The sequence below is a fragment of the Calcarisporiella thermophila genome (genome assembly GCF_041956535.1).
Source record: "Calcarisporiella thermophila strain CBS 279.70 unplaced genomic scaffold VTP21scaffold_19, whole genome shotgun sequence".
NCBI lineage: Eukaryota > Fungi > Calcarisporiellomycota > Calcarisporiellomycetes > Calcarisporiellales > Calcarisporiellaceae > Calcarisporiella > Calcarisporiella thermophila.
In genome coordinates, this window is record NW_027192209.1 from 106,852 (window position 1) to 123,045 (window position 16,194).

The following is a 16,194-nucleotide window of genomic DNA, read 5'->3' on the forward strand; positions in this document are numbered from 1 at the left end:
TACAGTGTAATTTACATAAACAAACTTTTAATAGTCTTAGTTGAAATATATAAAATTTATTAAATTAGAGCTTGAATGTTCCAGACATTACTGCACGACTCGCTATGGATACAAAATGATAATACCTATAAAATATAACCTTGCATTAGTAAAGGCCCGATTATTAATGTCGAGTTACAAAAAAAGGGGTAAATGTCAGAAGGAAGGCAGTAAATATTCGTGGAATTTCAACACAGTTTGTCTGATAAAGCGCAAACATCCGAATTTTTCATCTTTCATTTTGGAATAAATGTGCAGAAATCATAACAGTACTTACCCTAGAAAAAAAATACAAAGAAAGAGATAAAGTTAACAACGCGAATTAAACGGTTAGCATTTATATAGTCACGAAAATACCTCACTGTAAACAACCGATTTCATTTCTCTAGCCACTTTCGACGTCACCAAATGTTTTCAAAAGTCGTTTCTGTGCCAGGGGTTATTTCTCTTCATTTCAGTATCGGTTCATCAAATACCGACTTTCCCAGAATGATCCGTTCCATTATCTCTCGTCCGGCTGTCCGCCAAGTGGTCGCTCGCCGCCAGGCATCCTCTACTCCTACTATTGCCAATATTGAAGCTCGCTGGCGTTCTCTTTCCTCCGATGAGCAGCGTATGGTTGCACGTCAGGTAGAGGAAATCCAAAAGAATGACTGGACGAAGTTGTCGCTAGAAGAGAAAAAGGCCGGTAAGCATCTACTAATTTTTGAAACCTGGCCGTTTTCTATTTCATCTGAATTTCTCGTTGCATTTTGCTCACTGATTGGAACAATCTGTAGCTTACTGGGTTGCTTTTGGCCCCCATGGACCGCGTGAACCCCTCGAGAAGGGTCACGGCACCAAAGTTTTCTTCGGAGTCGTTGCTTCGCTGGCCGTCTCAACCGCCTTGTTCGCTTGGATCCGTTCCAAGGGTCAAGAGACACCTAAGACTTTGTCGAAGGAATGGCAAGAGGCTACAAATGAGTACATGAAGGGTCAGAAGAGTAACCCCATCTCTGGTATTTCATCTGAGGGATACTCTGGAAAAGGATATGTGTCTTCGTAAATTTGTTGTAAGGATTTTCTTTTAATCTTCTAGAATGAAATATATACAAAATATTTTCTCGCTTTATTTCCTTTACTTCAGGAAAAGAGTAAGGTCAAATATCTCTGATCTAAATATTTTCCCATTCTTCTTTTATTTGATAAAAAAAATAAAAATAAAAATAAAATATATAAAAGAAAGAGCTATTACTTAAACTCTTATTTATTGCTTCTCGCTGTCTCCGTTGCTTCTCCTTCGTTTTTGTGTGTAACGACAATTGGCGGCTGGTCGACAGGCTCTCGAACCACAGGTTTCCACATACGTAATTTGTACCGTTCACTAGTGTGATTCTGTAGTACTTCCTGAGCTAGTGCAGAGCTCTTGAACACTGCAAGCACCTTATTGTTAGAGTGTTTAATAGTCGCACCAGGAAGCTCAACATCCTCAAGCGAATCATCAGATGAAAACTGGTAGAGTTCAAGGATATGAGTCGGGCGAGGGGGTTCGATTGCTTAGTAAAGAAAGAAGAAAGTGTTATAGGTTGTGTAAAATTTCTAAATATAATACGATCTACCTTCAGAGGGTTTAACCCCGTCATATGGCATCTGTACCGAATAATCATACAAAAGGTTTGGATCCTTTCTTTTGCCGCCACCTCCACCTCCACCTCCGCCTGCGCTTCCTCCATTCTGTGACCGCTTACCTCCTCTCCCATCAGGTGAGGGAGGGGTCTTCGGCTTCCTTCTGTTTTGTCCTTGCTGCTGCACTTGCGTCTTGGTAGGTTGACTCGGATCAAACAATTGTCGCGAGCGATGAGTTCTGGGGGCTGGTTGTGTCTGTGCACGATGGAATGAGGGGGCCACCGTGGGAAATGGATACTCACCCATCGCCCCGATAACATTCGGGTCTGCTTGCGGAGAGTAGTGTGCATGAGAATGGTAAAGGGGAGTAGGGCCGCTGAGACTGCGGCGCGCCATTGGCGCTCCTGGAGGTTGGACGGCTAAAGGAGCGGGTATCGCGGGAATCATATACATAGGAAATTGAGTAGCAGGATAATCGGACTGCGCTGCATGAGCATCCCACCGCTGATTGTAGGGAAACTAGTATATTAAAACGGCTTGTCAACAAAACCTTCGACTAAATAAAAAGTTGTATTCAATTACTTGTGGGCTAGAGTTTCCACTCATTCCCCGTGCCACCTCTTTTCCTGGCGTCGATGCTCGGCCTCCCCATTCTTCCGTCGGTGACGGATTTGCCATCATATGAGGAGATCGGGGGACGATGTTGGGAGCCATGTATGGAGATGGAACATTGGGTTGGTTCGTGTATGGTGAGCTCGGCTCGTTTGCAGATTTCATGTCTCCATCATCCTGTTGACTTTGTTGAGAAGGGGCAGCTGTTTGAGTCACAGTATTCGGCGGAGGTAGGGGGGTAGGATATCCGAATCCCGGATAGAATGGTTGGGCGAGATATCCAGTTTCTGCAACATTGTCACTCCATCCCACTGTTGTTCCAGCTGCTTGTTGGGGCCGATAAGAGGATCCAGTCCATTCGGGGCTCAAATGCTGTTGAGGGAGTGGTGGTGCTTGAGAAATATATTGCCCAGAAGATATGTCAAGTGTTCCCATTTGTTGCTGCAGCATTACCATGCCATTCCCAAAGTCATAAGGTCGCATCGCCTGAGGGGGCGCAGGTGTATAATATGGCGAATATTGACCAACTGGGGCTAACATCACAGGGCTTGCGGAAGCTGCAGGTGCACCATAAGGGCTTGGTGGATAGCTTGTATGCTGATACCATGAATGAGGAGGTTTTGGACTCCGTCGTTCTGAGTATTTATTATTCCAAGAGCGAGGTTTATTACTAGTGGCAGCAGTGCTAGCACGATCTTCTTTACCGGAATCTGTCGAGGGAGCCTCAGAGAAGTCGGCTGATGTGGCGGTTGTAGTAGTGGGAGAGTTTGTGGTGGTGGTTGTCACTGAGATAGGGTCATTCTCAATGTGATTATTTAATTCTGGGCACTTCTTCTCCTCTAGGTCTTTGAATATTCTAGCACGAGCCTTGGCATAAGCGGCCTCTCTCTCCTCAATTGTCATATGCTTTTTCTCTGCTTCGGAATAATTTTCTGTGTTATCGCTTGATGCAAGCTGTGTAGAAGTAGCTGAATGTGTGGTTGGATGACGTCGCATAATTTTGAAGGATTTTTCCTGACGCACATCCTCCTGTTCCATCAAATCGGTGAAGCGCAAGAAGGGTCTATAGGTTAGGGATAGACATTAGGGAAGGTATACAATGTACAAATAGTGTACATATAGCTACATTTCCGTATTCTCGTTTTTATACAATACAACTGCTTTCTTTGTACCATCGACAACGTGAGATAATTTAAAATAAGCTGCAGCCCTGTGGACTATCAATCTATGGTAAGAGTTCATCTGAGGGAAATCGAGTCTTGTTCGGCTGCATTTAGAACGAATGAAAAGTTAATACAATTCTGACAAAAGCCATGTTCAAATTGTTACAACCTTGAATCTGAGATGAAGCGTTCCATTTCCTGATCTAGTTTAAGTAAAAACATACGATCTTTAGGGTTTTTCAGTGCAGCAAGTAGAAATCCGTCAAGATCGCCGCTGGAAGATATGCACGTTGAATCCTGTCCATCTTCAGTGAGAGTCTGCTCAGGAGTGTCAGGTATTGATGCCGCATTCATTTCTTGATCTGGTCTAGCAGTTTCCGAATTGTCCACAGAAATATCAACGAGTTTATTGTCCTTGTTCGATTGGTTGGTAGGCTATAATGGATGACGTTAGAGATCAGATGATGGGATGGAGAAAAAATTCCAAGCAGATTAAATACATACTTCGAGCGAAGTGGATTCTGTCATCGTCAGAAAAGCGCTAAAAACATTGAAGAATATTTTACACGTAATGGGATGCTAAAAGAATAAAAAGGAACTAGAGACTGTGCAATACACAATATCCAAAGGGGGTCGGAAAAATGAGTGAGGGTGGAAATTTTTTGAAGTTCCAGGCGGCAAAATTCAAATACTATCAAAGAGGATGGCACAAATTTTGTATACAAGTTATAATAGAAGAAGATAAAAAATAATAAATGGCAGAAAAGAATAATCAATTTAACATCATCAGTAAAAAAAAAACTGTCCACACGATCTTTAAGTCCTTACTCTTTTTTTACTTAACCATCGCACAGAATAATGGGCGAGCTGAATTCGAATTGGTTTCTGTGTGAGAGGATTTGTTTACACTTTTGCTCTGCCACATCCAAGCAGCAAAAGGGTGAAAGTTTTGTTTATAATTTTTTCTCCCCTTTCTTACTTTCTTCGCTCTTATAGCTATATTTCAAAGAGTGTCAATTAATTGACGAGAAGAGATATCATCATGAGCAACGACGCTGGACGGTAAATTCAAGCTTTTGTTTTTAATCAATTAGAGATGCTTAAAATTCTCTGAAAACGAAAATCATTATGAGATTATTGGCTCATTTTTTTCATTCTTTTTCTTATCAACAATATAGTGAAGAATTCAAAGATGTCCCCGAGACCGAGATTGAGGTGCGCATTCTTTTAGAATTATGAACCTACCAGTGACTTTGGGCTATATATACCATACTTATACAAACATTTTTTATTAGTCTAACTGGGACCAAATTGTCGACAATTTCGATGACATGGAACTGAAGCCTGAGCTTCTCCGTGGTATTTATGCATATGGTTTCGAGCGTCCCTCTGCTATTCAGCAGCGTGCAATCATGCCCGTGATCAAGGGTCATGATGTAATTGCCCAAGCTCAATCCGGAACTGGAAAGACTGCCACCTTCTCCATTTCCATCCTGCAAAAACTTGATATGAGCATCAGCCAATGCCAAGCCCTTATCCTTGCTCCCACTCGTGAACTTGCTCAACAGATCCAGAAAGTGGTTATTGCGCTTGGTGATTTCATGAATGTTGATTGCCATGCTTGCATTGGTGGTACCAATGTGCGTGAGGATATGAAGCGTCTTGAGGCCGGTGTTCATGTTGTTGTTGGAACTCCAGGTCGTGTATTCGATATGATCAATCGTCGTGCTCTTAAGACCGATCACATTAAGATGTTCGTGTTGGATGAGGCCGATGAAATGCTTTCCCGCGGGTTCAAGGAGCAAATTTATGATGTGTTCCAACTCCTTCCTCCCAACACTCAGGTGGTGCTGCTGTCGGCTACGATGCCACAGGATGTGCTTGAAGTTACTACCAAATTTATGCGTGACCCCATTCGTATCCTTGTCAAGCGTGATGAAATCACACTCGAGGGTGTAAGTAGAACGGCACTGCTAATGTCCCGGTATAAGAAAACAGTTTATTAATATTTTCATTTCTTTATTAGATTAAACAATTCTACATCGCAGTTGAGAAAGAAGAGTGGAAGCTTGATACTCTCTGCGACTTGTATGAGACTGTCACTATCACTCAGGCCATTATTTTCTGCAACACCCGTCGCAAGGTCGATTGGCTTACCGACAAGCTGAAGGAGCGCGAATTCACCGTTTCTGCTATGCACGGAGACATGGAGCAGTCTCAACGTGAAGTCATTATGAAGGAATTCCGCTCGGGCTCTTCCCGTGTTCTCATCACCACCGACTTGATGGCTCGTGGTATTGATGTGCAACAAGTGTCACTTGTTATTAACTACGACCTCCCAACCAACAAAGAAAACTACATCCACCGTATTGGTCGTGGTGGTCGTTTCGGTCGTAAGGGTGTAGGTATTAACTTTGTGACTACTGAGGACACTGGTATGATGCGAGAAATTGAAAAGGTAGGAAGGAATAATGATTTTATGAATTACTTCAACACTCATTCAACTTATTCATTTATAGTTCTACAACACTCAAATCGAAGAAATGCCAATGAACGGTGAGTATTTATTATGCTACTATGCACTCATATACAGTCAACGATTTACTTTTTATTTTTTTAATCATAGTTGCCGATCTCATCTAATTTTTATAAAAAATATAATGTTAATTAAACAGTATATATATATATTATTTTTCTACACAATACTTTTCACTCGATACTATAGCTATTTCATTAGCATCTTAAAAAAATATCAAATGATAGAATAATCATACCGAAAAAAAAACAAACACCATCAGAACACTTTATAACTTAGCTTTTTCCTCAATCTTGATGTGCTTAGTTCCCGAAGCCTCGCCTTTGGGAACAATGACGGTAAGGACACCATCCTTTAATTCTGCCGTTATTTTTTCGCTTTTCACATTTGAAGGCAAACGAATACTCCGTGAAACTGAACCATACCAGCGCTCGGAGATACGTCGATCTTTTTCGTCATGTTTTTCTTTGCGCTCAGCTCGAATTGTTAGCGTATTTTCAGCCGTTGACAGATGAATGTCATTGCCGGATACACCCGGAATTTCGGTAGTAATAACAAACTCATTCGTGGTTTCGAGAATATCGATTGGTAGTGGACTCAAACGGAAATCCTCGAAAATTGAACGAAAGAGAGCCATTGTATTCGATGCCTTACCTTTTTATTATCTTGAGTGGAGAAGCGAAAATGTAGAGAGCTGCGAAATTTATAAACTCAGACCCATTAATTCGATGGAATCTCTCAGAAAATTTGATTAGACTCAATGATGTCTATAGCAAGTGTATTACGCAGTAAAAGAAAAGGTTAAATAGGGCGAGTAATATCTATTCTCTTGATATCTTCCGCCCACCCACTCCAGTAACAATAGGTGGTGGTGGCCGGATCGTAGGAATAACTAAAGAATTATTCCTATCAGGTTCATCCTCCTCCTCTTGCGTCTTTGAGCCCGGATTATCCGCATTCAAACTGCGTTTAGAATCATCATGTATTGATCCGGTTTCGTTTTCTCCTTCGTGGTCTACCTCTTTTTCAAACTCACTCCTCTTCAAATAGTCGTACAGTTTAAAATCACGATCAATCAACTCCATTTCCCATTCAACTCTCTCCGCACTTTTGTTTCCAATCGCTCTGGCTTTGCGCGTGCCTCTCCGACCATTTGAGCGTCCATCGAGCGGTCGGTCTTCCAGAAGTAGTTCTTCGAGATCGTAGGTTGCATCATAATTTGCACGTTCAGAGGGTGGGCGGAATGGTGGTGGAATAAGTTTTGATTCTAAAAGATGGAAATCGATTGTCTGAAAGAAAGGATGCTGGGTCAAGTTATGAAATGCGATGTTTTCTTTGCCCGGAGGGGCGGCTCCAAGTCGATTCTGTGGCACGCGTTCAAGAAATCCTTGCATAGCGGAGAGGCACTCAGGAGATATTGGTGGATTTCTCGGTGGATAAATTATATCAGACATAGTAATAGCTTTGCGGAAATCATCCATATTCTCATATTCGAATGGTCTCTGCAAAATGCATCAAATAAATACTAGCTCAGAAAAACGGTGGCTTCCAAAAATCTTTACCTTCCCGTACATGCACTCATAGAATAAAACTCCTAATGACCACCAATCTACGTGTGAGCCGTATCCTTTGCCATGAAACACTTCTGGTGCTATCACATGGAATTTAAGTTGGAGATGGTTTCTTTGAAAATATAAAAAAAAAGAAAATTATAGTCTACCCATATATATTGTTGTTCCTGAATGAGATGTCAAAGGTCTATTGTGATGATTAATTGCGGCTGTATTAAAATCGCTCAAATGGACATGTCCTATTAATAAAGGAGCAAAAAGAGATATTATATTCTATGTTTGGACTTGAGCCGTAAAACTGCATTATATACCTGCTTCGTCAAGGAGAACATTATCTGGTTTTATATCTCTATGTACTATTCCCTTAGAATGGAGATAGCGCACAGCGCATGCCAGTTCGGCAACCCAAAATTTCACTACTTCTTCGTCAAATTTACTTCGGCAGATATGGAAGCGTAGGTCGCCGCCCAGCCTAAAGATAGTAAGAGCCTTATTATATATAAAAATATAACAAGAACTTACATGTCAACTTACATGAGATCCATGCACATATACATATATTCATCATCTTGAAAAGCAAATCTAAGATTGCACACAAATGGATGATTGACATGCTCAAGCATAACACGTTCCCGAAGTATGTTGCGAACACAATCCATCCGTATGCATTCCGCCTTATAAATATATTTTAACGCATAGAGTTTTTTAGTATCTCGTCGCTCTACTATGCGGACCTAGGAGATGCATTGAAACAATATGAGCAACATATCATTGATAGACTCTATTAACCTAAATACTTTTCCGAATGTCCCTCTTCCAATAACTTTGAGCAGTTTAAACTGTGAAAGGTTAACTATATTTGAAAATGGCAGTCCAAAATTAGAAAATAGTTCAAGAGAGATTGAAAATAGCATACCATCTTCCGAAAAGTCAACATAATGTCCATTAGAGTTTCCCATGCGATCGAATAATTATTGAGAGAAGTATGAGTAATCGATCAATTTTACGATGGTGATGTTAGGATTCCATAAATTACATATTCTAGACTAAAGAAGGCGCCAGTTTATTGCCTTGTTCAACCTTAGGTTAGGTTATTTATAGCTACCCTCAACAAAATTCTTTTAAGTGCGTAGTGCTTGTCTCAACAAAAATACAGGAGTAGAGAGCAAGACAAAAAAAAAACTTATTTCTCCCTTATCCCAATGCAATTTCCTATCATAACATGAGCACCCCCGAAGAACTCGTTTCAACATCAAGATCATCTGTCCGCTTTCAACAGCAGCAATCCCAAAAGTTCCAAAAATCAAGCCTGACCACTATTGTCAAAGCGCAGGTGTCCCTTCTTCTTTCAACACTAAGCGAAGAGAAGTACTCGCGTAACGATTCGGAAATACGATCGGTAAACATCATTTTTAATTGATTTTCTTAATCCTCTGCGTGATTATCTAAAATTAATCTACTTTTCTACTGATTTTGACAGTTGATCGAAACCCATGGACCTGTAATTCACTTACATCTCCTCAGACAACTTATTCTCGATCTCGCCAAACATCTCACCAAGCAAACCGACAATAAACCTGCCCTTCGCCTCCTTAAGGAGCATTCGCACGAGCGTATTGATCTGTTTGCTGAGGCGTTGGTAATTGCTTGCCGCGGAGAGCAGTTACGCGATATCGAGCTACATGAGTTGTTCGAACGGCTGGAATTGAATTCAGTTGATCGTGTGCTCGTGGGTGTATATTCGTACCAAGACATTAGGAGCGAACTTCAACCTCAGAGTAAATTACATCCCAGATTATAACTATTTGCGTATTAATTTTGACGCATATTATCTTGATTATAGTTGCCAATATCATTAAGCAAAATTACCCAACCTTACTTAGAGCAGTTGCTGACCTAGCTACTCAATTTTCCGAGCAGCAGCTTGTTAGCGTTCTAACATTTTTCCGGTCATTTGCAAATCGTGACGCGCTAGGGATCACCTCTCAAGATGTGGAAGATTTGTTGAATGCCGTACAGTCTCGCTTCAAGACACAGCCAATTCCACAGAGTTTGGTGACTTTACTTGAAAGGTATTATATGTTACTCTTTATTAGTATATATATGCATTATTTTAATTTTGTTTTCTTAGTAAAACCATCATGGATACCGAGCCTGGTGTACCTCTCTCTGAAAAAATGCTAGAGCAAGGCTACGACTGTACCCGTTCAACAGAGACAATGCGTAGTTTACTTGCACAACTGGATATACCCAACTCTGGCAATTTAAAGGAGGTTGATGTCGCGCAAGCTCTAGGGATGATGGTGCGAACCTATGCCGATTTAGGTGATGGGCGTGTTGGGGATCAGTTTAACACATGGAATGTAGAAGCATTTGTATCTGCACTGGTAGAAGAGGTAGAATATCGCGATATAATATTTTAATTATTATTACATATTCACATAATTATGTTATATAGTTTCCGCAACTAAATTGGCGTGGCGTCATTCGATGTCTAGATCATGATGGATTCATCATCATGGACAGCAAAGGATTCCGTATGATCCTGGATGCGTATCGACTAGCAGCTCAGGTAATGAAACTAGATATTTTCCACATTGTCTAATTTACCATTGATTAAAATATAATTTTTTATTACCCTTTAGGATCGCTTTCCTATCCAAATATTTTGGGGACGTTGGAATAACTTCAGAGGCCAGTTCAGCTTTCTTTATGCAGTTGCTCAGGCACCTACGGACTACATTGATCTTAGTGTGTATCCGATTCGTAAAGTGCTTAAGCCCGAAGACATAGAATCGCTTAGCCCTCCGATGCAAGCGATTGCGAGCACGTTGTCACTGAGCCAATGGAACTCTCTCGATCTAATTGATACCCTCGTACAACTTGCAGACACTTCTCTCCATGAGCAAGTGCGTAGTCTGTTTGAGTGGGTGGCCATGAAGCAATATCCAGAGCTGTTATTGATAGGGTTATTGCAAATTCAGGTATTACATTTAGACAAAAATCGATCTAAAAATTGCACTGACCACGCTTTTTTATTTAGTCAACAAATATTTTACATCAAGAGTTACTCTCGAAGCTATTGCTGGCATTTTTACATGGGCATGCTAATTCCTCGTTGGTTCTCCACCGGGTATGGCAGTTGAATCCTGATTTACTCATGACGGGTTTCCTGGATATGTACAATAAGGACCGAAAATCGCTCTCTCGCATTTTAGACATTGTTCAAGATCTAAAGGTTACCTACTAGCTATAATTTTACTATTCACTTTTATTAAGCGCTTCAATTATCTTGTAGATTCTCACTGCGGTTTTAGAGATAAAGCCTCTGCGCATGATGTTCGCATTAGATTTTGCGGCACTGGCATCACGACGCGAATACCTTAATCTAGAAAAGTGGCTTCAAACCAATGTTCAGCAACATAAAGACCTATTTGTTCGTGCTTGTCTTGATTTTATTGTTCAGAAAATCAACGCAGACATATCCCAGCAGCAACAGCAGCAGCAGCATGACCCACATAGCTCAATCGATCTTTCAATGGATACCATCGCGACCTTCTTGCGAGTTTTATCAAATAGGTGAGCTAAGATAATATTTGAGCCTTTTTCACAAATATCTAATTTTGCTTCAATTAAAGCACGATGTCACCTGAGAATTCCGAGCTGTTCAAAAATGTGCAAAGCGCATGCCTGCAGGTGTACCCTCGTTTGATGAACGTTAGTGCCACATCTGGCGATGCCAACGCGACTGGCGGAGAGACCACCTTTGCACCAAATGTTGAACAAGAAGCTACATCCTACATTGGGCGCCTCTACCGGCAGGAAATCAGCGTTGAATCGGTGATAGAAATGCTTAAACGTCTGAGACTCTCCAAAGACTCGCGCGAACAAGACGTGTTTGCTGCTGTAATCCACAATTTGTTTGACGAATATCGCTATTTTCCCGACTACCCAGATCTTGAGCTCTCAACAACAAGTGTACTGTTTGGAATGATCATTCAGCATCGTTTAATTTCATTCAAGCCTTTGGGTGTTGCACTTCGCTATGTCTTGGACGCACTTCGTTCAGCGCCCGACTCCAAAATGTTCCGGTTCGGTATTCAGGCATTGACGCAATTCAAATCACGTCTGAATGAGTGGCCACAAGTTTGCTCGCAATTATTGCAAATTCCACAATTGCGACAAGCAAATCCGGAACTTGTTCAATTTATTACCTCTGCAATGGCCAATCCGCAACAAACTTCGCAAGAGCCCCAATCGGCTGCAGTGAATATGGCGATTGGTAATGATATGCAATCACTCGCACAAGACCTGGAGACTTCGGGGGCACTTCCAAGTACGTCCGATGAGCGTGATACGCCAGTGTTTACCGCGCTGAACGTAGACCCTTCTGTCCCGGGAGCAGAGCATATTCAGTATGAAACACCGAGCGAAGCCACGCAGGACAAGATTTTGTTTATTATTAACAATGTTGCGCAGAGTAATCTGGAATTAAAAGCCCGTGAGCTTAAAGATCTACTGCAGGAGCCGGCTTACAAATGGTTCAGCAATTACCTTGTCGTGAAGCGCGCCAGTATCGAGCCCAACTACCACCAGCTTTACCTTCTGCTTCTTGATACGCTTGGTAAACCTCTACTGCACCGCCATGTGCTTCATGAGACCTATGCGAATATCAAAGTCCTGCTCAACTCTGAGAAAACGGTTCAAAGTTCATCAGAGCGAACTTTATTGAAAAACTTGGGTGCCTGGCTAGGAGGGATGACTTTGGCACGTAACAAACCGATTATGTACAAAAACATCGCTGTCAAGGTAGATAGTCACTTTATTATTTCTGCATTTAATCTTTATACTAATCAAATCTGTTTTCTCTAGGAATTGTTGATTCAAGGGTACGACAATCAGCGTTTGTTTGTAGTAATACCATTTGTCTGTAAAGTGCTTGAGCAGAGCTCAAAGAGTCGTATTTTCCACCTACCGAACCCTTGGATGATGGCCATCCTACAGTTACTTGTTGAGCTGTACCACTTCGCAGACTTGAAGCTTAATCTCAAATTTGAGATTGAAGTGCTGTGTAAGAGCCTAAACATTGAGCTCCAGGATATCGAGCCCACTAGTATCCTCAGAAGAAGCCGAGAACCAATCGACCAAATTCAACAGCTGACACAGGACACCAGGCGGTTGTCCCTTGGCAACGATGCGATGTATGGTGTTGCCGGAAGAGGTGCATTGGCGGGAGCCATTCCTGGTGCTCCACCTGGCAGTCACTTACCTCTTACACCCGGAGCGGCTGGAATGCATTCCGCTCTTACTGGTGGAGAAGATTCCAACGTTGACGTCCTCCCGAACTTTACGGCCTATATCACGCTTAACCCCAACCTTGGCCCTCTTGCAACCAACCCAACTATGCGTAAGATAGTTCAGTTGGCGATTGAACGGGGTGTACGTGAAATTGTATCGCCCGTGGTTGAACGATCTGTTGCCATCGCAAGCATCTCGACACGGGAGTTAATCTTAAAGGACTTTGCTATGGATGGAAATGAGGAGAGAATGCGAAAGGCAGCTCACCTTACGGTCCAAAATTTGGCTGCGAGCCTTGCGATGGTAACATGCAAGGAGCCACTGCGTCTAAGCATTGCAACCCATCTACGCACCTTCTTTGCGCAGCAAGGTCTAAACGAACAGGCACTCCCCGACCAGGCCATCATGATGATCGTTTCCGACAATCTGGAGCTTGCATGCTCTGTAATCGAGAAGGTCGCCATGGAGAAGGCCATCCCTGAAATTGATGACCAGCTTGCACAGGCATTCTCCAACCGGAAAAAACATCGCGAGCGCACCGGTCAGCCTTATTATGATATGAACATCTTGTCTGTATCGCGTCTTCCCACCACACTCCCAGAACCCTTACGACTCAAGCCCAATGGCCTTGGCCCACTTCAACTCCGTGTTTATGAAGATTTTGCTCGTATTCCCCGGTGGCCAAATCAACAGCAGCAACAGCCACATGTCGCACCAGGCTTTGCCGAACGCATACCTAGAACCCCCATACAAGCACGAACCGATCAGCTCCCTGCCCACTACGCGGCAAACTCAACCGAAGTTGCTGGCTACGATAACATCATGCAACAGCCTGTTAATCCACATCAGCTACTCGAGAAATTTGCTCAGTGTATGGCAGAGCTGGACAAGCAGATCGGCCAAAATGCCAACCTTACTTCCCTCCCTCCAAATCATGACATTCGCCTTCTAGTTCGCCAGGTGCAACTCCTTGCCTCCCAATCGCCCAATCGTGATGAGATCTCGCTCATTTTTGCCCAAAAAGTAGTGCAGCAACTGTACAAAAACGATTCACCTCTATCTCGTGAGATATATATTCTGCTACTTGAGAAACTTTGTGAGGTATCTCCCAAAGTGCTGAAAGAGGTTGTGCAGTGGCTTGTCTATTCTGATGATGAGCGAAAGTTCAATGTTCCTGTGACGGTGGCGCTCATGAAGGCTGGTTTTATCCCTACTGCGGAGCAAGATACTCAGCTTGCTAAATTCGTTGAAGAAGGCCGCTCTGCAGCTGTGGACTTTGTTGCCAAATTAGTCTTGCGGTGTCTCTTGGAGGAGCAACCTCCGGTGGCAACGCGAGCTGAGTTTTTCAACTCCCTTGACGCATTGAACCGATTGGTACAGCGCGGGAAAGCCCCTGAGATTGCAGTCCAACTGCTTGATGAGCTAAGACGCCGTGCCCAGCCGCAAGCCAATGCTGCCTCTGGAGCGAAGGAGGACCAAACCCTTAGGAATCAATTGGCGTACTATTTTGCAGAGTGGACACGACTCTATTCAAGCCCAACGAGCAACGAGAAGACATTCGCGGCCTTTGTTGTGCAACTGCAGCAGCAGGTCATTGCTAAAGGAGATGACGTGTCTTCTCTTTTCTATCGCGTATGCATTGAGTTGTGTGTGGAGAGCTACCTCAAGGCTCCCCCCGGCACCTCTCCCGTGCTCGCTTATCAACCAATTGATGCTTTCTCCAAGTTGATTGTCTTGCTTGTGCGTTATCAGACTGACCCTGCCGGTGGCAATCACAATGTTGCCCGCGTCAATTGCTTCACACGCATCCTATCCATCATCGTGTTGGTGATCGCGCAGTATCACGACCAGCGCCACCGCCACTTCAACCAAAAGCCGTTCTTCCGCTTGTTCTCCGACCTGCTCAGCGATTTGCACCACCAAGAACAGCAGCTCGAGCCCATCTTCTTCCAGCTCCTCACTGCACTGAGCAACACCTTCCACACCCTTCAGCCCTTCATGTTCTCTGGATTTGCCTTCGCTTGGCTCGCACTCATCTCCCACCGCTTCTTTATGCCCAAGCTTCTGTTGTCCGAGAACCAAAAGGGGTGGTCGTATTTCCATCGCCTGCTGATGTGCTTGTTCGTCTTCCTCAATCCATTTTTGCGCACAGCCGACATGAAGGATGCTACCCGGCTCTTGTTCAAAGGCTTGCTGCGCGTCCTACTAGTATTGCTCCACGATTTCCCGGAATTCCTCTGCGACTATCATTTCAGCTTCTGCGAGGTCATTCCTACCCCGTGCATCCAGCTGCGTAACTTGATCCTGAGCGCATTCCCCCGCTCCATGCGCCTCCCCGACCCATTCACTCCCAATCTCAAGGTTGATCTGCTGCCTGAGATTTCGCAGCAGCCGCGTATTCTCTCGGATTATACGTCTCCGCTGCTCGCAGACAACTTCAAAAATGACATCGACGCCTACCTTAAAAACCGCACCCCCAACTTCTTGCAGGATTTGCCCCACCGTCTATTACTCTCGGAGTCTTCGCATACCCCAACCTCGACCAACACGGTGCTCGATGCTGCCCAAAGTCAGAGCAACAAGTTCAATGTCCCGGTTATCAACTCCCTTGTGCTCTATCTGGGAATCCAGGCCATCGGCCAACTGCAAAATGGCACGGAGGGTGGGGTGAACAACCTGGCTCACAGCGCACCCATGTCCATCTATCAGCATCTGCTCACCGAGCTCGACCCCGAGGGCCGGTATCTGTTGCTGAGCGCAATCGCAAATCAGCTACGCTATCCAAACAACCACACGCACTACTTTAGCTGCGTGTTGCTGTATCTCTTCTCCGAGTCGACGCAGGAGATTTTCAAGGAACAGATTACCAGGTAAGCCGGCGTGTTTCTAACCTTTGCAAAAGGATGACCGCGACTGACATGGCTGAATAGGGTACTTCTTGAGCGACTCATCGTCAACCGCCCACATCCATGGGGTCTACTCATCACTCTAATTGAACTCATGAAAAATCCACGCTTCAACTTCTGGTCACATCAATTCACCCGCAGCCACCCCGAGATTGAGCGGCTCTTCGAAAATGTGTCAAGGTAAATAGGGCTGCTTTTGAGAATCCCCGCTTCCTTCCATGCTGACCCCTTTTGTGTCTTTACTACAGGTCTATCAACCATATGTAATTGTGAATTTTTATTCCACGTCTTTTTTTTGATTTTCTTGCAATTTTTCAAGTCATTTCTGAGATTTGGAAGTTTAGGAACACTGGGATGATATAAGGGCTTCTCTTTTGGAACATATACTTATCGTCTGTTGATTATTATGTTTTTATTTCGTTCTTCGTTTGTTTTCCTCTTTCTTTGAACCTCTAAAAAATTGG

At 43.4% G+C, this 16,194-nt stretch overlaps 6 protein-coding genes across 6 annotated transcripts; 3 read left to right on the plus strand and 3 right to left on the minus strand.

Annotated features, from left to right (window-relative positions):
- Nucleotides 1-447: 447 nt before the first annotated feature.
- On the plus strand, nucleotides 448-1,084 carry VTP21DRAFT_3834 (uncharacterized protein; the record flags this gene model as incomplete). The annotated part of the gene is made up of 2 exons (XM_069394178.1): nucleotides 448-727; nucleotides 819-1,084. 2 exons carry the CDS (start codon nucleotides 448-450, stop codon nucleotides 1,082-1,084), a joined length of 546 nt encoding a protein of 181 aa, XP_069248713.1.
- A 197-nt stretch (nucleotides 1,085-1,281) lies between these two features.
- VTP21DRAFT_3835 (uncharacterized protein) lies at nucleotides 1,282-3,947 on the minus strand (the record flags this gene model as incomplete). Its single annotated transcript, XM_069394179.1, has 6 exons — nucleotides 1,282-1,574; nucleotides 1,638-2,163; nucleotides 2,227-3,319; nucleotides 3,383-3,523; nucleotides 3,589-3,854; nucleotides 3,924-3,947. The coding sequence occupies 6 exons, from the start codon at nucleotides 3,945-3,947 to the stop codon at nucleotides 1,282-1,284; spliced, it is 2,343 nt and encodes a 780-aa protein (XP_069248714.1).
- A 514-nt stretch (nucleotides 3,948-4,461) lies between these two features.
- On the plus strand, nucleotides 4,462-6,062 carry VTP21DRAFT_3836 (uncharacterized protein; the record flags this gene model as incomplete). The annotated part of the gene is made up of 6 exons (XM_069394180.1): nucleotides 4,462-4,481; nucleotides 4,598-4,634; nucleotides 4,715-5,374; nucleotides 5,446-5,877; nucleotides 5,939-5,975; nucleotides 6,046-6,062. The coding sequence occupies 6 exons, from the start codon at nucleotides 4,462-4,464 to the stop codon at nucleotides 6,060-6,062; spliced, it is 1,203 nt and encodes a 400-aa protein (XP_069248715.1).
- Nucleotides 6,063-6,223: 161 nt separating this feature from the next.
- Nucleotides 6,224-6,592, minus strand: VTP21DRAFT_3837 (uncharacterized protein; the record flags this gene model as incomplete). The annotated part of the gene is made up of 1 exon (XM_069394181.1): nucleotides 6,224-6,592. One exon carries the CDS (start codon nucleotides 6,590-6,592, stop codon nucleotides 6,224-6,226), a length of 369 nt encoding a protein of 122 aa, XP_069248716.1.
- Nucleotides 6,593-6,776: 184 nt separating this feature from the next.
- On the minus strand, nucleotides 6,777-8,485 carry VTP21DRAFT_3838 (uncharacterized protein; the record flags this gene model as incomplete). Its single annotated transcript, XM_069394182.1, has 7 exons — nucleotides 6,777-7,457; nucleotides 7,518-7,606; nucleotides 7,676-7,765; nucleotides 7,838-7,998; nucleotides 8,061-8,260; nucleotides 8,324-8,379; nucleotides 8,443-8,485. 7 exons carry the CDS (start codon nucleotides 8,483-8,485, stop codon nucleotides 6,777-6,779), a joined length of 1,320 nt encoding a protein of 439 aa, XP_069248717.1.
- Nucleotides 8,486-8,748: 263 nt separating this feature from the next.
- On the plus strand, nucleotides 8,749-15,997 carry VTP21DRAFT_3839 (uncharacterized protein; the record flags this gene model as incomplete). The annotated part of the gene is made up of 12 exons (XM_069394183.1): nucleotides 8,749-8,925; nucleotides 9,007-9,304; nucleotides 9,370-9,598; nucleotides 9,658-9,922; nucleotides 9,985-10,098; nucleotides 10,172-10,510; nucleotides 10,570-10,764; nucleotides 10,825-11,105; nucleotides 11,165-12,335; nucleotides 12,399-15,694; nucleotides 15,755-15,910; nucleotides 15,979-15,997. The coding sequence occupies 12 exons, from the start codon at nucleotides 8,749-8,751 to the stop codon at nucleotides 15,995-15,997; spliced, it is 6,540 nt and encodes a 2,179-aa protein (XP_069248718.1).
- Between the last annotated feature and the right edge of the window lie 197 nt (nucleotides 15,998-16,194).